At 46.9% G+C, this 27,956-nt stretch overlaps 3 protein-coding genes across 6 annotated transcripts; 1 reads left to right on the forward strand and 2 right to left on the reverse strand.

Annotated features, from left to right (window-relative positions):
* Positions 1–10,711, reverse strand: ANKRD66 (ankyrin repeat domain 66). Its single transcript, XM_074153656.1, is given in 5 exon segments — positions 1–238; positions 6,165–6,393; positions 8,363–8,523; positions 10,640–10,663; positions 10,665–10,711. Coding segments are annotated over 5 exon segments (699 nt in total).
* On the forward strand, positions 10,342–27,779 carry PLA2G7 (phospholipase A2 group VII). Of its 4 annotated transcripts, none has more exons than XM_074154082.1 (11): positions 10,342–11,164; positions 18,275–18,399; positions 20,592–20,742; positions 21,264–21,357; positions 21,896–21,964; positions 22,442–22,589; positions 24,032–24,145; positions 24,577–24,668; positions 25,092–25,265; positions 25,910–26,058; positions 26,432–27,779. In XM_074154082.1, exons 1-11 carry the CDS (start codon positions 10,801–10,803, stop codon positions 26,533–26,535), a joined length of 1,584 nt encoding a protein of 527 aa, XP_074010183.1. In that variant the 5' UTR covers positions 10,342–10,800; the 3' UTR covers positions 26,536–27,779. The 4 variants fall into 4 exon arrangements, with proteins under 4 accessions (XP_074010183.1, XP_074010184.1, XP_074010186.1 ...); XM_074154083.1 differs by lacking the exon at positions 10,342–11,164 and adding an exon at positions 17,395–17,609; XM_074154085.1 differs by lacking the exon at positions 10,342–11,164 and adding an exon at positions 17,971–18,000 and having other exon boundaries at positions 18,271–18,399.
* IMP3 (IMP U3 small nucleolar ribonucleoprotein 3) lies at positions 14,950–17,133 on the reverse strand. The gene has a single exon (XM_074154086.1). It carries the CDS (start codon positions 17,131–17,133, stop codon positions 16,576–16,578), a length of 558 nt encoding a protein of 185 aa, XP_074010187.1. The 3' UTR covers positions 14,950–16,575.
* Positions 27,780–27,956: the final 177 nt, after the last annotated feature.

Consider the following 27,956-nt stretch of genomic DNA (forward strand, 5'->3'; position numbering starts at 1 on the left):
TCAGTGTCTTTGCTCTGCATTGCGAGTTCTCAGTGGCACCAAATAGTCAGGGCACCCTACTGCTTCCTCCCTCTTTTTTTTATTTTTCTTTTGAGCAGAGGATGTGTAGTTTTCCCAAGAACACGGTGGATTTCTCTCAAGCTCTTCTTTCTTGAGTTCCCAGTCTTCATCCCTCTGGTCTAAGGAGATTCCTTTCATTGCGGCTGTCCTGCGATAGTTCCTGCTCTCCACCTCTGCTCTGGGGAAGAAAGCAAGATACTTCAGATACTGAGCACAGCACAGTCACACCACTGTTCATGAGCTGCCCATCTACAGGATCAGGGGATTGTGTATTCGTATGGTCAAAACGCTGTTGCCAGCAATACATGATAAAACACTGAGGAGCATCGCAAATCCAACAGCATTCATCACCCCAAGTGTCCAGGTACTCAGCGAGAATTGGGCTGAAGTGGGAAACCTTCAGTCAGGATCTATGGTGAGATCAGACTTTTACCAGTGGAATTATGATTTTAACCATAAAAAAGCCTCAAAGACTCATCTTGTGAATTTGTGTGCTGGTAAATAGACTTATGCACATTTAATGCAATTGTACACGGTGTATTAACTCACTGCAACCGCAACATTTCCATTTTCTTTTATTTTTTGTACTGCTCATTCATAAATACTAGACATTCTTAATGTCAAAACATCACATCTGAAGATGACTGGAATTTGGGAGGATTTGTATATAGTTATTCTTTATACTTATCTATATAGACATAGATGACCTTTTAACCTCAGAAATTATCCAATCCTAATCCAATTCAGCCCTGAAATTTTACTAAACTTTGCATTCAAATCCAGAACTGAATGTTACAATTCATCCCTATTTCTGTTTTTTAAATTATAAATTGAATTAAGCAATATCATAGAAATAAGGCTGTGCTGCAGAAGCTCAAATTTTGCACGGGAAAACATTATGTAGAAGATACCATTATTCCCAGTCCAATATCTCCATACACAAATCATTCTCAAACCTCCTCTGGTTGCCGGGGTTTTTAGCTGTGTTTTTCAAGTTCTCTCCATTATTTCAAGTGTGTGAAACCTGTGGATGTCAGACACTGAAACATCATCCATCCAGACCCTGGGATTTCCGAGACAGCAGTTGGTATCTGTGATTTACCAAAGTCTTATTTTATTTTTCTTATATTATTGTATTTTCTATGAAACAAACACACTCCCAGATCTTCAGTGAAGGACACTGTACAAGTTAAACTGAAAATAAACATACTTTGCCTTAGTTTTCCTTATAGCCTTGAAATATCAATGGTTTCTCATTACACTTCCTGTTGGAAATAACCAAAGTAAATTAAAAACCACTTTCATCAAGGCCAAAATGCTCCTTTGGGTGGTAGAATATTTTTTTTTTTTATTACAATTACAGTTTTGTTAAGTTACAGCTCTTAAATATTTTTCCTATTAAGTGTTGTTAACTTTCTCTTTACAATCTTTGCACATGCTTGGTGTTAACAGCCAATTATTTTGGAAAAAAAGTGACTCCAAACTGAAAAGTAGACAGCTGCTTTCTGCATTTTGTAGACACTGAGGAATTTTAAGAGAACGAGCACATCTATCCTGCGTACAAGTCACATGATATAGAATCATGGAATGGTTTGGGTTGGAAGGGACCTTTGAAGATCATCTAGTCCAACCTCCAAGTTTCAAGTCACTGAAAGTTTCTTTTACTTCTCTTTCAAAAATCAGCAAAGGAAAAACTCAGCCTGCCTTTTCTATCTCATGTCAGCAGTAAGCAGGAGAAAGTACTGAAAAACAGGAGCTGCTGTGGTGGGTTGACCTTGACCCACCACGCCAGATGCCCACCCAGTTGCTCTCTCACTGCCTCTTCTCACCAGGGTGGGGAGAGAAAGACAGAAAGGCTTTTGGGTCAAAATAGAGATCACTTACCAATTTCTGTCATGGGCAAAACAGACTTGGGGCAAATCAATTTAATTTATTGCTAATTGAAAATAGAATAGGATGATGAAGAACAAAGACAAAACTAAACCATCTCCTCTTCACCTTCTCTTCCTCCCAGGCTCAACTTCCCTCCTTCATTCCTAATTCTTCTACCTCTTCCCCCTGAGCAGCGCAGAGGGATGAGGAATGGGAGTTGTGGTCAGTTCGTAACGTATTGTCTCTTCCACTCCTTCCTCCTCACGTTCTTCCCCTGCTCCAGCATTGATTCTTTCCATGGGATGGCCAACCTTCAGGATAAGCCAGCTCCAGCATAGGCTCTCCATGGACTGCAGCTCCTTCAGAGCATGTCCACCTACTCGAGCATGGGGTCCTCCATGGGCTGCAGTGTAGATATCTATTCCACCATGGTCCCCCATGGGCTGCAGGGGAATCCCTGCTCCGGAACCTGAAGCATCTCTCTTCCTCCGACCCTGGTGTTGCAGGGTCAGCTGTTGCTGTTCTCACGCTTCTTCCCTCACTCCTCACTGCTGGGCAGCATTTTTGCCCTTTCTTAAATATGTTTTCCCGGAGGAGCCACCAGAGTGGCTGATGGGCTGAGCTGTGACCTGCGGTGTGTCCGGCGTGGTCTCTTTTCACAGAGACCCCCCTGCACTCCCCCACTGCCAGCACCCGGGCATGGACACCCCCACTGTACATCTTGTCGAAGAGAAGACAAACCCTTTTCTGCTAGTGCAGAGGTCTGATTTTGTAGGTACTCAGTATTTATGGAGCTCTGACAAAAATACCAACAAATATTGGGAAAAAAAAAAATCCCTTTTTTCTGTAATACAGCAGCACTGACACACCAGTCCCGGCTGAGCTCCACACAGATGTGCTGCATAGTGTGGGTTTACTATATAGATGTGTATATATATTCACATACACACACACAAACATGCGTGTGGGGGGTGTATATATATACACATATGTGTATGTACATATGCATGTGTGTGTATATATATGTCCTGGGCTTAGATAGCAGCAGCTGTTGGTGCACTTTCAATGCACTTTGCAGAGAGGCTGGCAGCAGGCACAAGCCACGGGTCTCTGTCACCTCAGTGCCATCGCTGGCAGCTCTCACAGCATCCAGGGTAAAGCTCTTCTCATAAAATAAAAAAAAAAATAAAAAAAAATCTGATGCAAATTAAACATTTGTTACTCAGAAGCAGCTGTGATTTGAAGGCTGTTTCCTGTTCTTTGCATGTCCATGCAAACCTGGGTGAGCCGTACGGGTACTCTGTAGCAGAATATTCCTAATATTTACATGTTAATAATATTTACCTGTCGATACATGTAGGATTTCCATGTTGATGTTAAATTTCCACGTTGATGCAAACAGTCCCCAGCTCAGAGCAGTTGCTCAGCCCAGGTCTGTGCTGATGCAGCCCCTGGGGTCAGACACACAGCGTGGAAGGATCACGGTGATGATAAGAGGGGGCTGAACTGGGGTTTAGCAAGGATTTGGGTGCTCATAGCCCTGTCCAGATATGCACATCAGCCCTGCATTTGGCACAGGCTATTACTTTAAAAATTGCCTTTTCTCTCTTTTTGCATGACAGGCAAATACCCAAAACTGAGAGTGATGCTCTGTAACAAAATATCCCCCATATTTACCTACCAATACCACAGACACCGCGAGCAGAGGGCAGACCTACTGTGTGCTGAGCAGCAGCACCAGCACGCAGACACACACATTTTCTGTCCCCAGCGCACATCAGTACTGCCCACCTCCTACCAGAGCCATGGACCCACTGCCCAACCATGGACATCACCCCTGGGACCTTCCAGACACCTGAAGGAGCAGAAGGTAATCCATATTATACTACAAATGCCAGTAATTCCTCCTAGTTACCTCCAAGTTTGCTGGCATGAGGAGGTGAAACCATTGCAGGAGGGTGAAGGCATCCACTGTGGTTGCAAATTATAGTGGGTGGGCTTAAAGAAAGGGTTTCTGAGCCTCAGTGATAAACTCTTGGCTGTCCACAGCCTGCATTATGGCTGTGAGGTGATCATACAGGCTTGGTGCACCTTATAAATTGTCCTAGGCATGGGCATTCAAAGCACCTTCCCGGTTATTAAGTTCTCCCAGCCATGCAGCTGCAGGTCAACTCAGGCCAGCACGTGGCCCTGAAAGACAAGTTTTCCACCTTAAATTAGCCATTCCCCTCAGAAAACCCTCCATCAGCTACAAGAGTCGCCATAGGCTGTTGCCTAGGTGGCTCAGATAGGGGTGTCAATCATCCTGTCAGTCATTCTCCCAGCCGCCTCCACCAGCACAGGCATCTGTCAGCCGCCGGCATCGCCCGTCGGCATCATCCCGGCAATTCCCACACTCTTGCCATCACCTCAGCGCCGCGGCTCTGCTGCACAGCCAAGAGCAGGGCAAGTGCTACAGGCTTGGCCGGACTCGCTAAGCAGGATTTAACGGCGAGATTAGAGCAAAAATGACAGCACCGAATAGGTAAGCAACTGCCATAAATTATTAATCCAGGGCAACAAGCCTGAGGACCTTTCACTCTCTAGGATGGGCAATATTTACTGCTCCGATATAGAAACTAAGCAAGCCAAGGACTGAGAACAGTATAAAGAGGAAACCCTCCTCTGGAAGAAAGTGCCCAATTAGCAAAACTGAGATATCAGCTGCTTGTTGTTTAAATTTCTTTAAACTGAAGGTTTAAGGGCAATAAGAGCTGATTCTTCTGCGTGGAACGGTGAGGGTTTGCATCATGTCAGCTCCATAAATGGCAAGGCTTTAGCCTCCTGGATGTGGGGTGGGCAGGTAAAATCCCATCAGCTTCCATAATAGCCAGGGCTTAGAACCAGGAACATGTGGCTCCCCTAGAAAGATTTTTGGGCTCCACAGGGGGATTTTGCACAGTTTGGGTGTCTCTTCCTACGGAAGGACACCGGTGCTGTGACAAGATTAAAGGTGGGCATGGAGCCTTTCAGCAGGAACCAACCAGCTGTAGGAGCACAGCAAAGGGACAGCAGCACCTACGGAAAGCTTTACATGGATTAATGAAAGGTGGCATTTGGTGGGCACTGGCCACCTCAGACATTTGCCCAGCCACCGTGCCTGATTTTGAACTTGGCAGCTCTTTGTGTTGAACTGGCAAGCTGGAGATGTTGAGTTGGATGTGTAGGATGCGTGTCTATAAATAAATAAATAAATAAATAAATAAATAAATCTCCATGATTTCTACAGTGCCAAAGCAGTCTTGACAACGTGGCAGCAGTAAAAAAGGTGCCAGTTAAGGACTATGGTGTAAATTCACATGAAAATCCAGGGGAGAAAAAGCCTTTGAGTGTTCTCAGCGCCTCAAGTTCTGGCATGTGCAGGTTTCACAAGCAACGTACTGAGATACCAGGTAATGCGTGGGGACCCCAATTTGCACTGAACCAGCTGATTAGCCTCTGGTGACCTGTCCCACTGCTTTAGAGAGAGGGAGGTGTGGGACACAGCTCAGACCTCTGGAGGACAACACCCTGATCCAGGGAAACAGCTTTGCAAGGATGAAAATATCCCTGAGCCAAATCAGTGGCTGACAAGCAGGAAACGGTAATCGGGAACTCGTTGCATGCGGTGCCACAGTGATAACCGCAAGCAGTTAAGGCAATAAGGAGTTTTCAAAAATTTGGAAGTAATAATTAGCCATCCTATTAACAGATCAAATGGTATAATCTTCAATAAATATTAAAAAAAAAAAAAAAAGAAAGGATGGCTCAGTTCTTTACTACGAGAAGAGCCAAATGATATACATACACTGACACCAACTGCTAAAGAGCTGTTCTTAAACAACTCAACCTGTGCATTCACCACTCTAAGGGGTTAATACTTGTTAGCTCTTGCTTCCATTTCTATTGCTTAATAATTGCTCTGTAACATCCTTATAAAAACAATGATGTCATGAAGTGGTAACAATTTTGAAAACACACCAAGGCAAACCGGAGAAGGCAGTGGAAGGAATGAACGTCTTCCCAATGGCTCCCCTGGGACAAAGGCCCATATCTGCTTATCTACTGCTTGTGCTTGATGGCTTTAGTAGGGTTTAGATGGAAAAAAAAGTAACACGCTCATATTTGTTCTGGTCCTCTCTATAGCAGCCAATTTAATTTTCATTGCTGGAGCCCCATCGGCTGCCGCTGCGGGACCGGCGGTGGCTACTCACATTTCTAAGAACCTGGAGCAGTCCTGGTGACCGTAGATTTCCGCGAGCCTCCTGGGAGTGTCGCCGAAGAGGTCGGCCGCGTCCATGGCAGCGTGCAGGGAATGGAGGGTGCGAAGAACCCCCAGTCTCCCCGACTCGGCAGCAAAGTGAGCCGGCGTCCAGCCCACGTCGCTCCGCAGGCAATGCCGGGCGCCGTGGTCCACGAGGAGCCTGACCAGCTCCGATTGCCCTTGCGTGGGGCAGCAAAACAGGGAGAGAAGATGCACCTGCATTAGAACTTTAAACCTTCAGGATGAAGAAGAGGGTGGCACGCACCTGATCATTATTCCCTCAGTCATATAATGATGGATTTCACCCACCACCTGGCCATTTGATTTATCAAATAAATGATACACATCAGAAAATGCTGAATGTTTATTTTTCAATGCAGACTGCTTCCAGAAGCATTTTACAACAAAAATGGCAATAAAACAAAAAAGCTTTCTACTAATTTCTGAACAGTACATCTCAATTAGTCATTGACTAGTTGGCTCTTGACTACTTTTTTGTTTCTTTTTGGTTTTTAATTCAACACAAAATAAAATTTAAAGATTAAAAAAATTGGAAAAATGTGTGAACAGCTTTACAAAAAGAAAGGTTTGTTTGACGAGAGGTAGGGAGATTACTCGTTTTCACCTTCACATTTTTCTAATTTGTGAAATTGCTTAAAGAAGTAAAAAAAGTTTTTCCTGCCCACTTCACCCTGCCTTTACTGAGCTTGGTCGTTCCCAACAGCACTTAGGCCACATCAGCCTCTCATCAGCCTCTCACAATAACCTATTGATATGGAAACATTCTTGCAGGCCATAGTTTTCAGTGCTTATCATTTTAGATTTATCAGAGACGGTCATAGCATTTATAAATCCTCATTCCCTGATTTCATGCTTTGACAATTTACATTTTTAATCACATATTAACTTTTTATATATAATGTTGCTGTATATCTATACCTACACGGAGCAGCTTTTCTTAAGTAGCTCAGTTTCCTTTGCTGCTGCCCAAATGAGGAATCAGGGCAAAAGTAAAGCATGGTGTCAAGTGTAAACCAGTAAATCGCACAACTTCTGAGCAAAGACAGATGCCATGGTGTGAGATCCCAACGTGTAACGAACACCCCAGCACAGAGGAGTATGGGTTCCGTTTCCCATTTTACACTGTGTACAATTATCCGTTATGTATTGTTGCATTCACCTCTTCTCGGGGCTGCAAAGGGATATTCGACTTTACCAGATGCTTCTGATGGCGAAGGACCAAATGGGAGCTGCAAACAACTCGAGCCCCGTGCTGTTCCTTTGACCAGGTGGGATAAAGGGAGAGCAATGTAAAACACACTGTAATTACTTTGCCTTATTGATTCTGATAAATAACTGGTATAAATACAGTGGGTTTGACTTTCTGCTAATTTGTGCAGGCGTACATGAGAAATAACTCCTCTGCACTGCATGAAGACACCACTTAGAAAGTAACACGAGGGACAAGCAGGCGTGCTATATGTACATATCATGTAAATTGTAGATTTTCACACAGGATGGAAAAAAAAAAAGCTAAAAAAAAAAAAAGCTAAAAAAAAAAAAAGCTAAAAAAAAAATCACTTTGGTGGTAATTCCATAACTTATTTTGAAGGCAAAATTCCCATTTAAATTGGTATTTTTTCTCTTTTTCCTCATTAAGGAGAAAAGGATCAGCTATGGGGAGACCTCATAGCAGCCTTCCAATATCTGAAGGGAGCCTCCAGGAGAGCCGGAGAGGGACTCTTTGTCAGGAAATGCAGTGACAGGACAAGGGGTAATGGTTTTAAATTGGAAGAGGGGAGATTTAGATTAGCTATTAGGAGGAAATTCTTTACTGTGAGGGTGGTGAGACACTGGAACTGGTTGCCAGGGAAGCTGTGGATGCCCCATCCCTGAAAGCATTTAAGGCCAGGCTGGATGGGGCTTTGAGCAACCTGCTCTAGTGGAGGTGTCCCTGCCCATGGCAGGGGGGTTGGAACTCGATGATCTTTAAGGTCCCTTCCAACTCTAACCATTCTATGATTCTATGAGCTGTGACTATCGCCAGTGTTAATTGCTATGGTAGGAATAGGTAATTACAATCAACATCACCTTTTACGATGCTAATGCTGTGGTTCCCAGAGGTAACAGAGCAGGGAGTGCCCTTACCTTTTGCTGCAGCCCAGTGCAGCGGTGTCCTGTCATGCCAGTCGACATCCTTGTGATTTGGGTCGCAGCGCCCCGTCCTCAAAATCTCATCCACCAGGTCATAGTCCCCCAAGGCCACGGCTTCGTGGAGCTCTGTCATGCTGCGCTCTTCAGGAAGGCGCCTGGTAAAAGGGTGATGGTCGTTTAGTGGGTGTTGACTGATATATCGGCTCCTCTCAAAAGGAATTTTAACAGATCAAACAGCACCTGGGTTAAAAATGAGACATGCACTGTGAGAAACCAGGATTTATAAAACAAAACAAAACAAAAGAAAAAAACAGAAAGGAAAGAGGAATGATAGGAAGAATAAAAATAATTTATCTTCAAACAAGCGATCACAGACTGATGGTGATGTGGAATTTACAGTCAGGAAAACCCAAGGTAAAGTGCAGCCCTTTATATGAAGGACAAAACCACGTTGGCTTTTCTGCAGGATGTTGCTAACGAACAGTCAGCTCAGGCCAAACACTTGCCACCGGTCTGTTGGTACTCACTTGCCATGGAAACTGGCTCCTCCCTTGCCAATGCTGCAGATCCATTATTGGTAGCCTTCTATTGCAACGAAAGAAATGTCTCTGCAACTATCTTCTGATCTACTTTGGTGCAAATAACGCAGCTATGCTACGTTGTTTAAAAATCTCATCTCTGCAGCCGTGCTTTGCACTTTCCAGGCCCATGCACCAGACCCCCGTCAAGAAACGCAAGCAGATCTTCAGCCCCTGCAAGGCTGTGGATTTCAGTAATTACACCTGTGCTAGGGGATATTCCCCAGCTGCTTTGCTGGCAGGGAATTTAAGCAGCTTGCAAGGATCACCATGGTATCCCTGAGGATGGAAACACGGCAATATTTTCTCCATTCTGGCCAAATCAGTGGGGAGAAAACTTGTATATTCTGGTATCAACAGCTGGTGTTAAGCTAATTAGTCCAGTCCCCCTCATAAACCAGAAGAGTTTCAGGATTTGGTCCAGCTTTTGCATTGCGTTTACTTCATGGAGTAATTTTCACAGATTGAAAAGGCTGTGATTTCCACATTCAGCATGTTGGAAAGGAGCAACGTTGGATCTTGCAGAGATCCAGAGACAGAAGGTTTGCAACCGTAGGGGCTACATCCTGGGAGCCAGAGAAAATGGGGCCATTTCCTTGACCCCAACTCCCATAAACCTCTCCACCACATCCCAGATCTAGGCTGGAAGGACACACCACCATCTCTACCCTGCTTTCTTGTAAGAAAAAGATGAGATATGAAGGTCAGAGGGACTCACAGACTGCTTCAGTAGGTTCCCTGACTTAGGTGGTTGGACTACATAGACCAGATCCAAGAGAAAGACCCATACACAACTTCTACTGAGTTTGTCATCTGAACATCTGGGAATAACTGGCTGATTATATTAAAAAATATAATAAATTTTGGAGCTTCTCAGTGGGCCACAAAAGTATCACTGGCTTTGGCATGTCTCTGTTACTTTAGCCACTCACACACCACCTCTTCCTCATTGCTGCTCACTAACCTTGAAGAACCTGTTCTTTTAGATTAAGCAGAGGTCTTCAGAGTTGTTCTCCAAGACCTTTCATCAGCATTAAATCTATCCTGAAAATGTTACACTTTAACGCATCCTGCCTATCACTGAAATGAGTTCCGGACAAAAGTACAGAAAAAAAAAGAATTTTGGACCTTTTCATACAACTTTCTTATTCCTTCCCAAGGAAATGTCAAAAGAAAATAAATCAAAGTTTAAAAATATAACTTAAATTTCAAGCAGCTTTGTGCTCTGCCAGCTTCAGATCATACCCACGCACATACAGGCAAAGGGAGGGGAAGATGATCCCACCCCAGGAGCTCACCACCTCGCCAAGGAGACGGTCCACAGGTGCAGCTTCATAAACAACTGGGGCCAAGCCAAGTTTTGCCTTCCCTCCCTCCGTCCCTCCCCTGCTGCCTCCCTTTGCCAGCCTTGAACCTCACATGGCTGCTTCATCAGCTGGATCAACCTGTTGATCTCTCAGAAAACTAATCTTTTATTATTGGTGCTGGTTTTAGGGTTAATTCCCTAAACTCAGTGTTATTGAGGGGCCAAACGCCGGGGCTGCGCAGATCCACCCCGTCAGTAGGGACCTGTGCTTGATCCACCTTAAACTGCTCCAGAAGCTGAGCCCAAAAGTGGGACCGTTTTCCCTAGGGGATTGTTATCCCCTTCTCATAAGGCCAGAAAAAAAGAGTTGGATTTTTACGGAGGGACCTAGAGCCAAAGGTCTCCCCTCCTCGCCCAGCCGTAAGCGTCGCAGCTCCTCCGCGGGATGTTGCAACCCATCCGGAGAGATTTTCTCGCCGGGATCCCGGTGCTTGATCCAGCCGCCACGCTCGGCAGCGCAGCGAGGAAAGCCAGAAATTCACAGCCACATGCAAACAAGCCCGTGTCTAAACCCATCCCTGCCCTGCAAAGGCACAGCCGGGCGTCTCAGCAACCGCAGGGTCCTCTGGGCCGTGCAGTGTTTTTTGGGGATGGCTCCATGCCGGAAACTTGTTTTCCAGGTCCGGGGAAGATCTCTCCCAGAAAGATTGTCTCATCTGAAAACTAAGGCAAAGTTTGGTCCCTCCCCTTCGGGGAGAGCCCGGCAGTCGCTCTGCCCGCGAGAGAGACGTCCTCCTGCAGGAACAGCCGCCTCTCGCCAGGCTCCGGAGGGCTGTGGACGGCCGAAGGGTCCATCCTGCTCCTCCAGCCAGCAGGACAGGAGTGGAGGGCGGCCGAGACACCACACACCAGGTACATTGCATGCCGGGTGCTGCTAAAGGGATAAAAAAAGGGTCTGGGGAGGAGCGACGGTGGTGCCAGGGGGATTTTAAAGAGCTGGGTAGTTTCTGCACAGCCCCTTGCGCTGCTTGTTGATGGTCCTGCTCCTTGGCGTCAGCCCAAAGCCTGTCCCCAATGGGGGCTCGCACCCTCCTTCCTCCCTTCCAGCCCCTTATCTGGCCCCAAATTCCTGCATGTCCCTGCGGAGGGGTGGGATTCGCGCCGGGTAAGCTGCAGGGGGGGGATGCGGTGACATCCCCCTTCCCCACTGTGTGTACGGGCAGTGCTCTGGGAAAACGGTGATTTGAGTCTTCCCACGGGGAAAAGCAACCCCCCTCCTGAGACGGACGTGCCCAGCGTGGGACGGGAAGCAGCAGTCCCAGGCTGCAGCAGGGGAAACTCAGACTAGATGGAAGGGGGACAAAAGATTCACAGTGGGGGTGATCAAACCCTGCTTCAGGCGTCCAGCGTGGAGACATGCAACACCGAGGCAGCCCCATGCATGCCCTGCTTTGAGCAGGGGTTCAGGCTAGGCGACCTTCAGCGGTCCTTCCCAACCTAAATTCTTCTGGGAAGCTGAAGGGGGTCGCAGAGCAGGAGGTTCTGGGGGCTCTGCCCGCACGGCGTTCATCTGCCCCAAACCTGGCATCTGCAAGGTGGACGCCTGTGTGGGACCCTGCATCCTGGCTGCTGTTAAGAGTCGGTGCAGAGAGAGACGGTTGGTTTAGGATGTGGTTCCCTCCCCCGGTGTGTTTTAAACCTGATGAGCTCAGATGTAGGTGACGAGGTGGTGGACTGTGACATTAGATGAACCCGCTGGGACAGCCTGCCTGTACTTTGCCCCGTGACACAGCCATCTGAGCCTTTCCAGGAGAAGCAGGTGGTGGCTCTTCAGGGTAGGAACCGAGGGCAGCAATGCCATCCAGACTTGCACGTATTAACCCCACCGACATGATCTACAGCAGCCAAGAAGCTGTTGTGACTTACTGCTGGGATCACGCGGGTTCCTCTAATGGGCAGCTCTAGGAGCGAACCAGAGATGCTCAGATCTCCATCTCTGGCTGTCATTAGTGATTGGCCTCCCCTTTTTCCCTGCCTGCTGGAAGTAAAACACTCTCTCTTCAAAATCAGCTAATATCTGGGGGGAAGGGACCTTTCTGCAGTGGAGTCGTGCTTGTAGAGAAGCGAGAGGGGACATTTCCATTGGGGGAGGTACACTTGGATTTGCCCCTTAGATCCATAAGCGGTCTTCAGTGCCTTCTCCTGCTGACTCCAAAGCTTCTGCCTGTTGCTTCAACCCGACATCCCCGCATCCCCACCACACAGCAGATAGATAGGTTTTCCATCACCCAGGTCCCGCTTTTCAGGCCCGAGCAAAGGGTGAGAAAAGTTGCTTCATTGCCTAAAAGAGGGCATTTAAGAGCAGGGACCAGAACTGGGGCTCTCAAGTAAACGCTGTCATAACACTTAAGGGTGCTTTTTCCCCCAGACTCGGTGAATGGTGAAATGTTTTGGCACTTGGGGTAGGGACTATGCAGAGATCCCATGAATCAGTGATGAGAAATGGCTCTTTGGTTCAATCTCCAGTGCCAAATCAGGCAAGGGATGTACATAAAACAGAGTACTCGGAGCTCCAGAAGGGGACAGTGACACCTCCATCTAGTGGGGAATACCTCCAGACCATTCTATCATTCTGTGATCTCAGTGGGGAGTGCGACTGGGATGAGTGCGTGGAAGTGCCCCGAGATGTGGCTGGGAGGCCCTGGCCTAACCCAGGATGCAGGAGTATCACCCAAAAGTCTGGGAATCACCCGGTGGCACCTTTCCTTCTCTCAGTCTCCATTTCCCGCCTTGAGAAGGGGGATGTACCGTCCTTCCCCAGCCCCACATGCTGTCTGTGCTCATGGTGATGTGTTATCACCAAATTACACCACCTCTGCGCTAAGCCACACCAAGATGGTGGATGGCAGCAGCCGTTAAAACGTGCAGTATGCTTGTTTACTGGGGGAAAAGAAAAAAAAAAAAAAAAAAAAAGTGGCTCAGAGCAGTAGAAAAATACACATTTGCATTTCGGTGACAGCCCCAGCCGTTTACACCCCTGCGACACAAAAGGCGTCAGTGTGAAGGACTCTTTCTTTCAGCTCCCCCACATTCCCCAAGCACAGCTCCCCCGCTTTGGCAGCCTTCAAATAAAGGACAAGCCAAGGTCAGGAGGAAAAAAAAAAAAAAAACACCCCAACGAAAAAACCAAAAGCTATAGGCTCTGATAAAACCTCCCTGACCGCTGCTGATTGTCCAAATGAGAGCTCCTGCGAGGGAACGTTTGCTTTGATGGCCCTTGCACTGCCCAGAGCGCCCCACAGCCCCTTCCTCCCTCACTGGAGAAGGTGGCACCTCTCCAGCCCCCAGCTGCCGGGAGGGATGTTGGCGGAGGTGACAGAGATCAGGTTTTGTCAGGTATGGGGGCAGCTCGCCCAGACACCAGCACCATCCTCCTCCTCCACCAGCATCATCCCATGAGCTTCAGGGGGATGCTGAGCTGCCTGAGGAACAGCAAACCCACCTCAGAAGGTGCTGGGAAGAAGCACGGTGACAGCCACGACCCTGTCCTGCCGCTCTCATGCACATAAGTTCTCCCTCTGGCAGTTCCCAGAGTGCTGGAGAGTTTGCAGGATCTGGCCCCAAAAAGTGCAATGCCGGATCACCTCCTCGTGCCAGCTCACACGGACCCACAGAAGCTGGTGATGATTTACAGCAATGTGAGATCCAGCCTTGGAATTTAAAAAAAAAATGCCTCTGTGTTTATCCAAGTGCCAGGAAAGGCTGTCGGAGCTGCTTCCTGTGCCTTTGCAATCCCGGGCTCCGGGGCGGCTGCGGGAACCGCCCGGCCGCAGCACGGTTGGCTCTGGGAAACAAACTCAAACCCACGAACTAGAGGCAAAAACACTGTTAAATACAGGGAATCCATCATCTACCTGTTGCCTTTACCAGCGACAACGTGAGCGTGCTGCTGTCAGATGTAACTTCTATTTTCACATCGAGACAACGCTCCGTTTATCGCACTGGAAGAGGACCCAGGTCTCCTCCTCCCGAGACGTGCGTAGGCTCCGGCTATGAAAAATTTAGGAGCAGGACACGCATCTCAGGTCTCAGCTACTGAAAAAACAGCAAGGCCACAGACTTCCAGACTTCAGGCACACAGGGACATATAAAGACACAACCTGATGCATTTCTTCAAATGCACATAAGGATTTGATTTCCAATAGCGCGGGAGGAGAGTAGGGGTGATGGATGCTGTTATCCCACAGCTTCCATAGGGAAATCAATTAGTTACCACCATCATCGTGTAATTTAACAGCCTACAGGGCTTTGGGTTGTTTCTCTTCCGTTACTGGAGGTGCTGGATGATGGAGGTGCAGGGCTGAATGAAAGGTCAGTTTAGGACAAAAAGAACAGGCTGATGATGTAAGTTACAGAGGCTCACAGGCTGGAGGCTCGAGATTTCCTCTTCTGCTTCTCCTTCCAGGGCTGGACAGACTGGGCAGAACAGCAGTTTAGCATCCGAGCAGTAAAATGCCCTGCACAGGGCACGTCACTGTGCTGTTATTTAAATTCCCCCAAAAGAGTAAAGCAGAGCGAATGCACTGTTTTTACCTGCACCTGAATTAGGCACCTTCTTAATTTCCCCAAAAATAATGACATTGTTCTAGATGCAAGCTGGAAAGGAGTTTAAGAAAAGTCATGCTTCAGGTGAGAAACATCTTTTCCATTTTAATTTCTTACCATAAGCAAGGTGCGTGCCCTGAGAAAAAGGTTGTTAAGGTGTTACAGGTGATGTTTTACTGAAACAGGAGTAGTTCATAGGATAAGCAAAGGGGTTTCCCCGCCTCTTTTGTGTCTTTTTCTTAATATCTATTATTGCTTTCAAGGTCAATGCTCTGCTTGATACATTTGGCTCACGAGACTGGTAGGAATTTTAATATTTATTTTTATTTTGCTTTGTAAAGCATAGACATAATATTTGATGACAGTTCCTGGTCATTCAAATAACTTCACTCCTCACCTAAATACCTGTTCAGAAAAGCCACACAAAAGCATCCAGAGCTGTGGGTGCAGCTGAACTCCGGCCCTTTGGATTTAGGACGGGCAGTCACAGCTCCGCTCCTAATCCTACTGCCAAATCCTTTCATGGCCCTGGGTAAGGGAAAGAAAGAATTTCTAGCAAAACCCACTTCGTAACTCAGTAACAGCCTTGTAGCTAAAAAAAAAAAAAAAAAAAAGTTACATAAAAGAGTTACGTAAAAAAAAGTTGCATAAAAAGAAGTTCTACAAGATGACAAACAGGGCTAACTGGGATATTTAAAAATCAGAAGAAACCCTCAGAGGAACTACATCATAAAAAATAGCACACGTTTCTTCAGCAATTTAAAACAACTGCTTTATTTTTGCTTTTCCGCTCTTTATTTCAAAGTGGAATAAAGTTCCCAGCAGCCCCAGAAGGCCTGACGCCCCCCTCAGGCACTCGTTTTTGTTTGGCTTCCGTGCTAAATGCAAAAGCTCCCCCCACATTTGCAGGTAGGGTTAGGATAGCTTTGGTCCAATTACATCCCGCTCCGTAAACGATGCCTAATTGTCAGCCGGAACCCCTCACACAGCAAAGATACTGAAGTCAGAGAGTCAAACTTCCCTCCATGACGTCACATGAAAAGAAAGTTGTCTCTTTTTTTAATTCCATTTTTGGCTAGAAGTTTTACAGTTCCAGAAACGCAGTACTTGGCCTCTTTGTTTACTGCTGACCCCAAACCACCCCAGCGTTTCCCCACATACACGTCCCTCGGTGACAAAAGAAAACCCTTCCAGAAGCAGTTCCTCTGGTTGCCCATCGGCTGAAGGAGGGACCTGCAGGGCCACTTCTTAGAAAAGCATCAGCAAAGCTGCCAAAATCAGCCCTAAACCAGCCGCTTGGCCAGGCTTAAAAGCCCTTCCAGCAGCTATTATTAGCAGCCAAGCACTTAAAGACCGACCGCCCCCTCTCCTGCCATCAGGCAGGGACCTTTCCAAGCACGTTGGCGTTATGGGATGGAAGTATGATGGAGCTGGGCTGCTTCCTTGGAGGGAAGGCTGTGGACAGGACGTTTCTCCATGCGGATGATCAGAGCCGTTGGCCGTGAAAGGGAGCTCACAGAATCACAGAACAGAACGATACGGGGTTGGAGAAGGGCAACAGGTTACTAGAACACGTTGCTCTCCTCCTAGCTCATACTAAGGAGCACGTTTTCCCCTTTTAGGTGTGTTTCAGGGGGGTGAACGTCTGATGGTGGTACCACGGTGGTTTCACGTGGTTTCAAGGGGCAGGACGATGAAGCCAGGGTAGCAGAGCATCCCTAGGCGGCCAGGTCAAAGTCGTCGCGCTCCTGGTTGTAGTCGAGGACCTTCTGCCGCAGGCGGGAGGCGTCTACCCAGGTGATGAAGTCCTCCACGGCGCGGGGGACGAGGAGCGCGGGGTCGGTCACCACCTCGGGCCCCACGCGGACGTGTCCCTGCTCCACGAAGGTGACGGCGTGGCGGAGGTTCTGGGCCATCCGCAGCTTCACCAGCAGGCAGGGCAGGCGGCGGCGGCAGAAGGCGGCGGCCGAGAGGCTCTCGCAGACGGCCAGCGACCGCCGGCTGCCCACCAGCCCCAGCCCGTACAGCTTCTCCAGCAGCGCGGCGGCGCAGCGGGCGCGGAAGGCGGCGCTGGCCGGCCCCAGGTCGCGCAGGCGGCGGGCCAAGGCGCGGACGGTGCGGGCCAGCGCTTTGTACTGCACGTAGTCCTCCCGGCGACCCAGCCGGTACCGCCGCAGGGCCTTCACCTCGGCCAGGCTCCCCCCCGCCGCCTCCCAGCTCACCAGCTCCAGCCGCCGCAGCAGCTTCTGCTCGTGGTACTTCAGCTTCCGCACCATCTCGGAGGGTGGGATGGATGGATGGAGGGAGGGATGGATGGATGGATGGATGGATGGAGGGAGAGAGGGGGAGAGAGGGAGAGAGAGGGAGAGAGAGAGAGAGAGGGAGGGAGGGAGGGAGGGAGGGAAGGAAGGAAGGAAAGAAGGATGCGGACACGCAGCTCGGCACCGACCGCCCTTTCCGGGGAGGAGCGGCCCCGCTCCGCCCCGCAGCTTCCCCGGAGAGGCTGTCCCCTCCCGTCCCCTCCCGTCCCGCCCCCGGGAGGAGCGGAGCGTCTCTTGCCGGGTTAGGATGGCCCCCGGGGCTCTTCCACTTCGTGCCCGGGGTGCTGCCGGGAGAGGAGGAGGTGGTGGATAACGCCCCCCGCCCCGGCTGGCCCGGGGGATGCTGCTCACGCCCGCTGCCCGCTCTGGGATGCGGCGGGTCCCCCCCTGCGCTCGGCTCGTCCCCAGCCTGGCTCCGAGGTGTCACCGAGGTAGGGGCCGGGGAGGGGGTATGTGTGTGTGTCAGACCTTCCCAACAACCTCTCCTGCTCGGGCAGCCCTCCCTTTTCTCTCCAGGGATCAAATCCAGGCTTCGCCATTCCTCTCGGAAAAACGGCTACAGCGTCGAGTTTTTCCATGACATCCCTCTCCCCGAGACGCGTAGGCCGGTTTTGTTTACTGCAAAAACTTCCCTCTCTGCCCTTCCTTCGAGAAGGAGCAGCTCCAGGTCGGAGCCAGGTGGGGAGGGAACTGCCACCCCTAGCCCCCCCCCCCCAAAACTCGCCGTTCTTGGGCTTGCACATCTCTATTTGTGCCCAAAAAGTGGCACCGCTGCTGCTCCGTGTCACCTCGACCTCCCCAGTGCCACCGCGGCGACCCCAGCCAAACATTCCTCCCTGCCTTTCTGTTTGGTCCACGGCGTTGTCCCATCCTTGGGATTCAGGACACTCTGCTCCAAGGAGATTCCCCAATGGAGCAGGTCAGGTTGATCACTTGGGATTTGGGATCTCGGATTCTCCTGAGCAAATTCTTGTGTCGCCTCAACCCTGAATTTCCTCCTGCTGGACCTTCAACGCGGTGGATTTTTTTCAGAGTAGGTGATGTGGTCACACAGGCCATGGGGGGGTCTCTTGATTTGCTTTGTGCTTTTCTCCAGGTTTGTCGGTGAAGGAACCGATGGAAATGGGGAGCAACAGCACTGAGAAGTTCTACAGGATCCCCGAAGGGAAGGGACCGCACTCGGTGGGATGCACAGACCTGATGACGGACAATGCGGTTGAGGTAAAGCTCTCGGTTCTTCTCCCTTTGGATTTAAGCCGCAATGTTAGTGAAACAACCTGCGGGTGAATCAGACAGGAGGCCTTGTATGTGCAGGGGTGCTCCATGGCTGAGGCTCACAGCTGAGCTTTCCATCCTCTCTGTCCCAGTGTAGGATGTGAACTGGGCATTTACCAGATGGATGTAATCTGCAGGCCTTCCCCATGGCTCCCTCCTCCGCATACCCTTGCCTTCCTGACTGCCCTACGCAGGATACTGCAGAGAAACCGTGTCCTCCTGGGCCCCACAGGGTTCTTCCCAGCCACCCCACCGCTCCCTTCTGCGCTGGGCTCCTGGGGAGGCTCCACACGCAGTCTCCGTGACTGTAGCTCTTCTCACCACAGAGATCCCCATGGGATTTGGCAGGGTTGGGTGATGAGGGTGGTGTCTTGTCAAAATTTTATCTAGCTGAAAAAGAACGGGATGTCCATTCTGCAAGTGGTTGGTACAGAGAGAAGCCACCATAAGAAGATGGGGAGAGTAAACGAGCTCATTTGTGGGTTTCCATTTCAAATCCTCTTGCTTTTTAATTTTCCTGTGAGGCCGCGCCTGCGTTTACGCTGTGGTTTTACTCCTCGGACTTAGCCAGGTGTAGTGGAACTTGTGACCGGTTTGTAGTGGTTATTCATATGTTTTCCTTTGCTCTACTGAGCTTACTCCGTAGTAGCACAAAGAAGCGCTTAGTTTCTCTTTGCAATCAGCCCATGCGTTTTTCTTAGATGAGCAAGCCATATAATTACAGTTCTCCCAGGCACAGGTAATGAACCTCTTTCCCTTTCTGGGAAGCAGTTAGTCACCCGGGGAAGTTCTCCAGGACTGTTCCGGCATCAAATCAATATCATTACCAGCGTGGGTGAAGTTTGATGATTTCTTCCTTAAAGGCCTTTGTGTCAAAGATTGATTTAAGTTTGATGAGTAAATAGAAACAAGCTTCACGAAACAAGCTTTTGGTACACGTTGTGTATGAAACTGATAAATTAGTGTTGAAGAAACCAGACTTTATTCCAAAGCTCATGTTCTTTTTGGCCCTAGACTTAACTTGTTAAAACAAAAGCACAGTCGGAGCAAGACAGTGCATTTGAATAGTGTGTCGTAAACTCCCCCGCAAACCGGGAAGTAAGAATGCAAATTACACACAGCTCATCCGCCGGGAGGTCTGCTTTAAGGTGTGCCCTTGGTACACTGCTGCTGTCTGCGTAGGAAAAATACTGGCAAGGGGGTATGGAGGGTCCGTGTGATTGTGGGAAGCTTGGCTGGTTTCCTGGAAGACCTGGAGTGCAGGCAGTAAAAGAAGATTCACACCGGTGGTAAGAAAATGAGGCAGGTAAAACACAGGTTAACACAGTTGCATTTAGAAAGATGGACCACTACAGGGTTGTAAATGCCTTGATGAGGAGGAAGAACAATATATTGCCCTGCTTTGCTGTGCAGCTGGCCAGGAGCTTTATCGAGAGCCTTCTGCTCAGGTCAGCCAAGAACACTATAGCCACACTGAGACTGTGGCCCTGACTCTACCTGCATCTCCTCTGCTGGACCACACTTCCAGAAATTAATTTCAGGGTAAAATTTGTCTTGCTAACCTCGTGGAAAAATATACTTCTAGGAGGGTCCCTTCCCACCCACACCCCCCCCAGGTTTAGCAAGAGGAATTGGGTGAGTAACAGCTCCATGGGACTCACTGCAAGGAAAGCGATGGTGGCTCCCAGCTGGAAGGGTGAAGGGGACACAGTCACCCCCGTTAAGCCGCTTGAACTGCTTCATCGTACCGTTCCCCGAAGGGAGGCACAGTGAGGAAGACAAAAGAAAAGATCCAGCAAGATGCAGAAATGGATCAAACAGGTAGTGAGGGTTTGTAATGATTCACTTAAATAAATGGAGCGTTTTCAATTAGCTATAGGCTAACCTAGAGAAGGCGACCTGTATCTCTACCTGGATGCCAGCAGTCACACTACTTTAAATTCATTGCTGGGACAAAAAGCTAATGACAGGATTGGCATCAAAGCCTCTATAGGATAATAATTTTCTTGTGAGATTCTCTTAATTCTCTTGAGCTGTAATTCTTACATCTGAAGCCCTTGATATAAATGCTTTTATCTTCCATATATAAATAAATATCAATCTTCCCTTTTTTTTTTTGTGTCCCTCCCTAATCCCAGGGAAGCTTCTTGCGCCTGTATTATCCATCATGCGATGCCACAGATAACGAAGAGGCACCATGGATTCCGGATAAAGAGTACTATCAGGGACTCTCCGACTTCCTTAACATGTACCGAATTGTAGGGCAAAGGCTTTTCCAGTACTACGTTGGTAAGACTGGGTTTGGTTTTATTCCTTCACTAGCGCAAGGGCATGAGCAGGTCATTGCCTCACTGCTCCGTAAGCAGCGTGTTGTTGCTGCGGGACTAATTCTCGGAGCAATTTGCTCTAGGAAGAGCTTGGCTAAGCTGCCCCTCTGTGTCGGGATTTAAATCGCACAGGGATATGTGCAAATATACAAAGGTCAGATAGATACTAAGGTCTGAACACCAACAAGACTTGGATGCCTGACTGTTCTTGAAAATCTGTTCTCGTAGGGTTTAAAAGATACATAGGCCTTGTGCTTGGCTGTTGATGGGAGGAGGAGGAGGAAGGTATCTTCTGCCAAGTAGAAAGTATTTTCAGAATCAGATCCATATTTGTCTTCAGTATTTTAAGGATGAGATTTGGTACCTTATCTTCAGATGGCTGCTCTGAAATCAATGGTCACGAGATTCTTGGGATCTCTCCCGCAGGAACAAGGGCTTTCTCTCATTCCAGTAATAATGACACATGCTTCGATTTCTGTCTAGGTTCAGTGACCTGTCCTGCAAAGTCAAATGCTGCTTTTAAACCGGGAGAAAAATACCCACTCCTCGTTTTTTCCCATGGACTTGGAGCTTTTCGGTAATTCTGCAGTTTGTTGACAACCTGTTTTTGTCATCTGTGGAGACAGCGGTCTCCAAGGATGGTTCTGAACAGATTTTCAGTAGGGAAGTGAGATCCCCGTGGGGTTGAAAGAGATTTGAAGAACAGGCTGCTGTGTATCAGTATCCACTGATATCAACAGCAGTAAATAAAAGCAGGCTTGGTGTATTTATTTGTGGTTTCCCTTTGTATTTTAGGGGTGAAGGTATTTACCAATCCATAAGCATGTTGTGAAGATTAACTAGTTGATTTCCAGGCCGCAAAAGTGTCATATGTGCTACTTTTTTTGAATCGTTAGCATTTTTTCATCTGAATAGATAGTAAAACAGTAACGAGGGTTTGTGACCAGGCTTTGGTGCCTGGCATGCAAAAGCCTGCTCTGCTGGCTAGCAAATTCAAACAGAAGAAATACTGAGTGGGGGCTAGCGCATACGTAGTGTGGTCAATGTTTAAAGAGCAGTGTAATTGAAATAATTATGTATGCGCGTGTCTCACCAGAGTGCGGTTTTGTTTGCAGGACAATCTATTCTGCTATTTGTATAGAGATGGCTTCTCAGGGCTTTATAGTGGCTGCTGTGGAGCACAGGTGCGTATTCGGCACGTTTTTGAGTTCTGATGGAAAGAAACTTTCTCACATTGAATAGAAAGTTATTTATTCTAAAGAAAAACTTATGATCTTTTTTTTTTTTTTAAAGAAAAACTAGCATATCTTCTTCAGCCCTGCCCACATCCCCAGTTTCTCTAGCTCAACTGTTACCTAAGAAAAAGGAATTTGCTTAGATAAGCCTTTGATTGAAAAGCCCCAGGGTAGATAGCATTCATCATTCTCCAGACACGCTATTTTTCCCTCTCTTATTGTTAGAACCTGGAGAATATAAAGGATGTGGGAGTTTTGGTGGGGTTATTGCATTGTGTAGAAAGTCTGTCTACACTCAGTTGTGATTGCAGCAGCACTGGTTGGTAGCTGGATCTCTTGAGATAAGTGACATGTAAAACTTCTGCTGACTTCATCTCAAACCAAATGGAATACATCCCCAGAAATAACCTTTTGTTGATACTACAGAGACGAATCTGCTTCAGCAACATATTATTGTAAAAAAAGGTCCGTTTCTGAATCACAGGAAGAGTCTACACCGAACATGGAGAAGGAGTGGATCTACTACAGGAAACTAAAAACTGGAGAGGAAGAGCGCTGCTTGCGCCATAAGCAGGTACCCATCCTAAGTCTGTGCTCCAGGGGGTGAGGCAGGACGGGGGGGTTAGCACAAATGAGGCAGCTCTTTCCATTGTCCGTGTCTGCAGTCTTCTGCCATGACTCGGGGGATATATAAAAATGTATTAAGTTCTACATTCCTGAAGATGGGAAAGCCGACAACAGCTTTCTTCAGAGCATAAATTACTTCCCCCACAAAGCTTTCTCGTGAAGTTGCACTGTCAGGCTTAGTCAGCTCTTTCTCCTCTGGTTCCACTCAACTTTCTGTTTCTTCTCCGTGTCTTCACGCTTTTCCTGCCCAGCCCAGGCTTTAAGTGACACAGAGTTGAATTTGAATGTTTGTGTGGCCTTAGGCTTGCCTTAGCTGTTGTTTGCTGTTGGATAGCAAGATGAATCATGGCTGCTTCATCTTCTTCACACTTTAACGTGGTTTATAGCAATGTAAACAATGCAGACTTCCTGATTATAAGCAGCATCCGTGCTAGATGTGGTATGGCCATACTGGCAAGATCTTTCAAGCATTGACTCGACCTTTAAAATATGGGAGTGTTTTCTTCCAGCTAAGGACAACTCAGCCAGGGAGGCGTTTCTCTTTATCTCCCTGGGCCATACAGACAGCAGGACAAGTGTCATTTCCTGTGTGCATACAACATCCTACTTACGAGTCTAAATACATTGTGTCTGGGCTTGCAAACAACCTCCAGAAGCCATTGCCAGCAAATTTCACTAGTAGAGAAGTCAGGAAATAGAGATTTATTTGAAATTCCATGATGCACAGACATGTGGCTGGCTGCCTACACACTGCAGTTCCCAAGGACCGTTCTTTGGTTCTTTTTGAAGCTTTTCTTTTACTAAAATATCAAAAGTAAAACCACTTCTTATACCAAACAATGAAAACCTTTATTTGCAACAGGTTTAGTACAGTTTTCAAGAATGTGTATAAATATATAATGGGAAGGGCTTCTTGGTTCTTTCTGATTTTGGGTTTAGCCGGTGTAAAGACAGTTTCAAAGCTATCATGCAGATGAGGCAGGTGATGTAATGACATTTGCTCATCAGTGTGAGCATGAGGAGGAGCCACAAGTCAGCCTTCCTTGTAGTTGTGCAACTTAAGCCTTTGTGCATCCCAAGGACCCCTTCTCCGAGCAGTGACCGGAGGAGGGGCTTTGGCACATGTTGTACTGATAAATTCCTCCGCGTGCAGAGATCTACACAAGAGCTTCAACTCTTTGGACCTCCAGAGGTCAGTTTTGTTGTTGGTCAGACCTTGTCCGAGTTCCGTTTCACAGTTCAGTTCTGCAGTTCAGAATAGTCGTTATTGTCTCAGGCACTTATGGGGGAAAAAAATCAGAGCAAATTTTGTGTCCAAAGGGCCAGCAAGCCTAGCAGCTGTCTGATAATTCCTTCCACTGCTCTGACCCCACTTCTCTTTCTCCCCAGGTGCAGCAAAGAGCACAGGAGTGTATCAAAGCTCTCAATGTCATTCTTAAAATCAATTCAGGAGAGGAAGTGATGAATGTACTAAACTCAAACTTTGACTGGAATAGCCTAAAGGTGAGTGAAAGGCTCTGACCATGTTTTGTTAAATGCCTAATAATGCTTCTGGTTTCTCTCTTTCATTTCTAAACTGGTTCCTGTAAACTATTCTGAAGATCACACTGTAAATCTATGAACATATTCTCAAGTCATCCCAAGCCGGATAGATAATAGCGGAGCTGAAATGATGCTCTTCCTACTTCAATAGGATCTATTGCCTAATGGTGGTTGAGTCACCATCCCTGGATGTGTTTAAAAGACGTTTAGATGCGGTGTTGGGGGATATGATATAGGGGAGAACTTTGTAGTGTAGGGTAGATGGTTGGACTCGATGATCCCAAGGGTCTCTTCCAACCTGGACGATTCTATGATTCTAATAAATTACTCCCTTTCAAAAAAAAAAAAAAAATTTGGGAAAGTCTCTTACAGCACCTGGATTTTTTTGACAGGATTCTGTTGATACTAGCAGAATAGCTGTGATGGGACACTCTTTTGGTGGTGCTACAGTTATTGAGAGTCTCAGCAAAGAAATAAGATTCAGGTAAGTAGGCAAAACAAGCAAGAGACATTTAGAACTTGAGAGGTCTGGAGCAGGGGACCTTACCTAAGATCCCCCAACTACTTAATGATGGGCATGTCTTGTTTTCTCAAGTCATGCTTTTTTGAACTGTGGGGACGTAGTGGAACATAATGGCTGTATCATATCATATCCTGATAATGTGGGACCCTGCAGAAGCTCCTGTGCCCAGCTGCACCTGGGAATGGCGACAACAAATGCAATAATGGATTAATTCTCTTCCCCCAGAGTAGAAATCATTTTAAAATGAAATGATTCAGTAACGTATTTACCTGTTCAGTATCATAGAGAGTTTCTCTTTCCCATGTCTCCTGCAAATCAAAGCACGGTGAGAACTTCCATACAAAGCTTTCTGCTCCTGTGACAATATCCAGTGGTTTTTGACAGGTGTGGCATTGCCCTCGATGCATGGATGCTTCCAGTAGGTGATGACATTTACCAAAACAGTGTCCAGCAACCGCTGCTTTTTATCAACTCTGAAAAATTCCAGTGGGCTGATAATATCTTAAAGATGAAGAAGCTCGGCTCTAATGATGCAAACAAGAAAATGATCACTATCAAGTAAGTGTCGAGGATCCATCCTTTCTGTGGCTGAAGATGAATCTTTATTCTCTTGTTGGAGCTTCAGTTACATGTAACTGCAGACAGACAGACAGTCAGTGCTTCCTCGTGGCCCAGGTTTAAATTAGACAGCAGCGTGTCCCCACAGTGGAGATGGAGACCTCCCTCAAAGCAGGCAGTAACCCTAAGTCTGAGATACCCCAAGGTGTGTGTTGCTGCCCCAGGGCACAAGTTTTGCTCTGAGCTTCGTGCATCATCTGTGTCTGAACACTTCAAATTGCCTTCTGGGTGCAGTTCTGCACTCACCTAGTGAAAGCACGGTGTGCAGGGGAGCGGGTGGCTCTGTAATCCACCTTACAGCAGGGACACGGCTTGGTCTTGAAGTTTTGCCAAGCCTACTCTGTACTGCCGTTGCAATTACAGCGAGTTACAGTAAGCACATACAAAACTTCCTCCCTTCTATGGATAGGACAGAATTTACTGCTGATCTTGCACGCTCGTGAGATGAACTGGTTTATCTGCTTCTGCAAAAGGCGACAGCGTAAGATGCGTGACTGTCTTCCAAGAAGTCTGTGCAAGCCACGGCATCTTTTAATCGGACAAGTGCATTCTTACAAGCCTGCTGATCCTTGTTCTCTTTGCAGGGGGTCAGTACATCAGAGCTTTCCTGACTTCACCTTTGTGAGCGGAGGAATCATTGGAAGATTTTTCAAATTAAAAGGAGAAATAGATCCAAATGAAGCTATTGATATCAGCAATCATGCTTCATTAGCCTTCCTGCAGAAACACTTGAGTAAGTTACCTGTTTATATCAAAGTATGAAGTCAAATTAATACTTAATTCCTATGAAGCTTTTTATATAAACATTCTGTTTAGAACAAAACCAAAAGGAAGTGTGTCAGAAAAGTAGAAAAAACAACAGTCAGATTCTTTTTCTAGAGGTTTGTTAGTTACTTTTGTAATCCAAGCAATTCAGAGGAGGAACATTGCAGTTTTGTTCCAATACATAAAAACCTGGAGTCATTTTTCCCTCTGTAAAACATCATGCCTCCCCTACTTTGCCATGTTGATTCATTTGTACTATTAATTTAATTTTTTGATGTAACTTTACAAAAAGCTGACTACTTAATTCATTCCACTTGGGTTTTCTTTTCTGCATTTTATAGGTCTCAAGAAAGATTTCGATAAGTGGGATTCTCTTGTGGATGGCATAGGACCCAATGTTATTCCCGGTACCAATATTGACTTATCTCCAGCTGAACCTGAATAAAGAATACAAAGAAGTACTGAAAACGCCACAGACATCAGGACACTAATGTTGGCCAGACATTGCTCTGACACGTGATAGTATTGGCCACCTACACAGCTTTTGGGGTCTGGAACAAGAAAATAAAGATAAGACATTAGGTTACATTAACTTGAAAATGTAGAGAGGTTTTAGTTCAAATGAGTTAGTGGGATTCTTTGAAATACTGCAACAGGGTAACTTCTGCTTTATAGGCAGCTGGGGGAAAAAATCACTTGTTGGTAATTTAAATGCTTTTTTCTGGTTTTGACTTAGAATCAAGTTTGCAGAGAGATTAAGCTCCAAGGAATTCAACTAAAATTCTGCTTACCAAGCTTTAAGTCAGTTTGCATCCAGCAAGCCCTTTTTGCAGTGAAAGAAAAAAAAATCATCTTTAAATTGTTACTAAACTACTTGGTATTTCAGCTGTGCTCTGACAACAGTTGAGAGCTGGAGCAGGTTTTTGCTCCTTCTAGTCAGGGAGGTGCCAGTGGAAGGTGGTCTTCAAAACTGTCTTATTTTAATAAAAGTCACTGTGAAAGCTACAGGAAATAGTTTAAGATAACAGCTGAGAAAGGTGTTTGTTCAGACACAGTACTTCTCATATGAACTTAATCCACTTAACATTTAAGATCTGTGTTTACTGCCATACTCGGAGGATGTTTCCATTCCAAAAGCTGCTGAAATGGTCACTCTTGTTGTAGTAACTGTAATTCCCCTTAGGCAAAGCTCCAAGCAGTGCCTCTCCTTAATCCATTACCACTATCACTCAGTCCTACTGTTATAGGTGAAATTACAGAAAAGATGTGTCACTTCTACCACTCCTTTTAAAAAGGACTATGTAAGCATTGCTCGATCGTCTTGATGTCTCTCACGGTGTTCAGACTCTCGTCTCTATCCAGGTACCATCACTGCTGTCTGTATCCGTCAGTAGAAGCAGCCGGCTATGTGGTTGGTTAAAGAAGGCTCTGATTAGTAGAACAAAACTCTTTGAAGCTGCTGCATGGAAGGGTGACTTCTAACTGAATAAGCCTTGCAAAAGCGGGACTACTTCTAACCGTAGCCTATTTGTTTCAAAATCAGGTTACAAACAAAACTGAAGCAAGTGGAACAAGCAAAGCAGTTAACAGTGTAATTAAGTATTTATATTATCTGTGATCTTAACATGAGATTGCAACAACACCCAAGACTTGTTTTTCAGAATTTAATTAAATTCTCTCCAGCCTACCATCATGTATTGTCTTTATTAAGGGAACCAACATGCAAGTGTTCCTCTTTTTCAGTAAGCACCAACACTTGAGATCTGTGATCCTCAGCCAGACTATTACAGTGTCAGAGATCCTGGGTTCCTAAAACATTATGGCAGTATGAAAAATCCATAGCCTCTGAAGAGGAAGAACCTGTGC

The sequence above is a fragment of the Numenius arquata genome, chromosome 9, assembly GCF_964106895.1.
Source record: "Numenius arquata chromosome 9, bNumArq3.hap1.1, whole genome shotgun sequence".
NCBI classification, from domain to species: Eukaryota; Metazoa; Chordata; class Aves; order Charadriiformes; family Scolopacidae; genus Numenius; species Numenius arquata.

Excerpts from the sequence above, each read along its gene's own strand:
- PLA2G7 (XM_074154082.1), top strand. The coding sequence starts at position 10,801 with ATGCAAACAAGCCCGTGTCTAAACCCATCCCTGCCCTGCAAAGGCACA. Across the intron at positions 20,743-21,263 it reads GCTTTTCCAGTACTACGTTG|GTTCAGTGACCTGTCCTGCA; the intron begins GTAAGACTGGGT and ends ATTTCTGTCTAG. Across the intron at positions 25,266-25,909 it reads AAGAAAATGATCACTATCAA|GGGGTCAGTACATCAGAGCT; the intron begins GTAAGTGTCGAG and ends TTCTCTTTGCAG.
- IMP3 (XM_074154086.1), bottom strand. The coding sequence starts at position 17,133 with ATGGTGCGGAAGCTGAAGTACCACGAGCAGAAGCTGCTGCGGCGGCTG.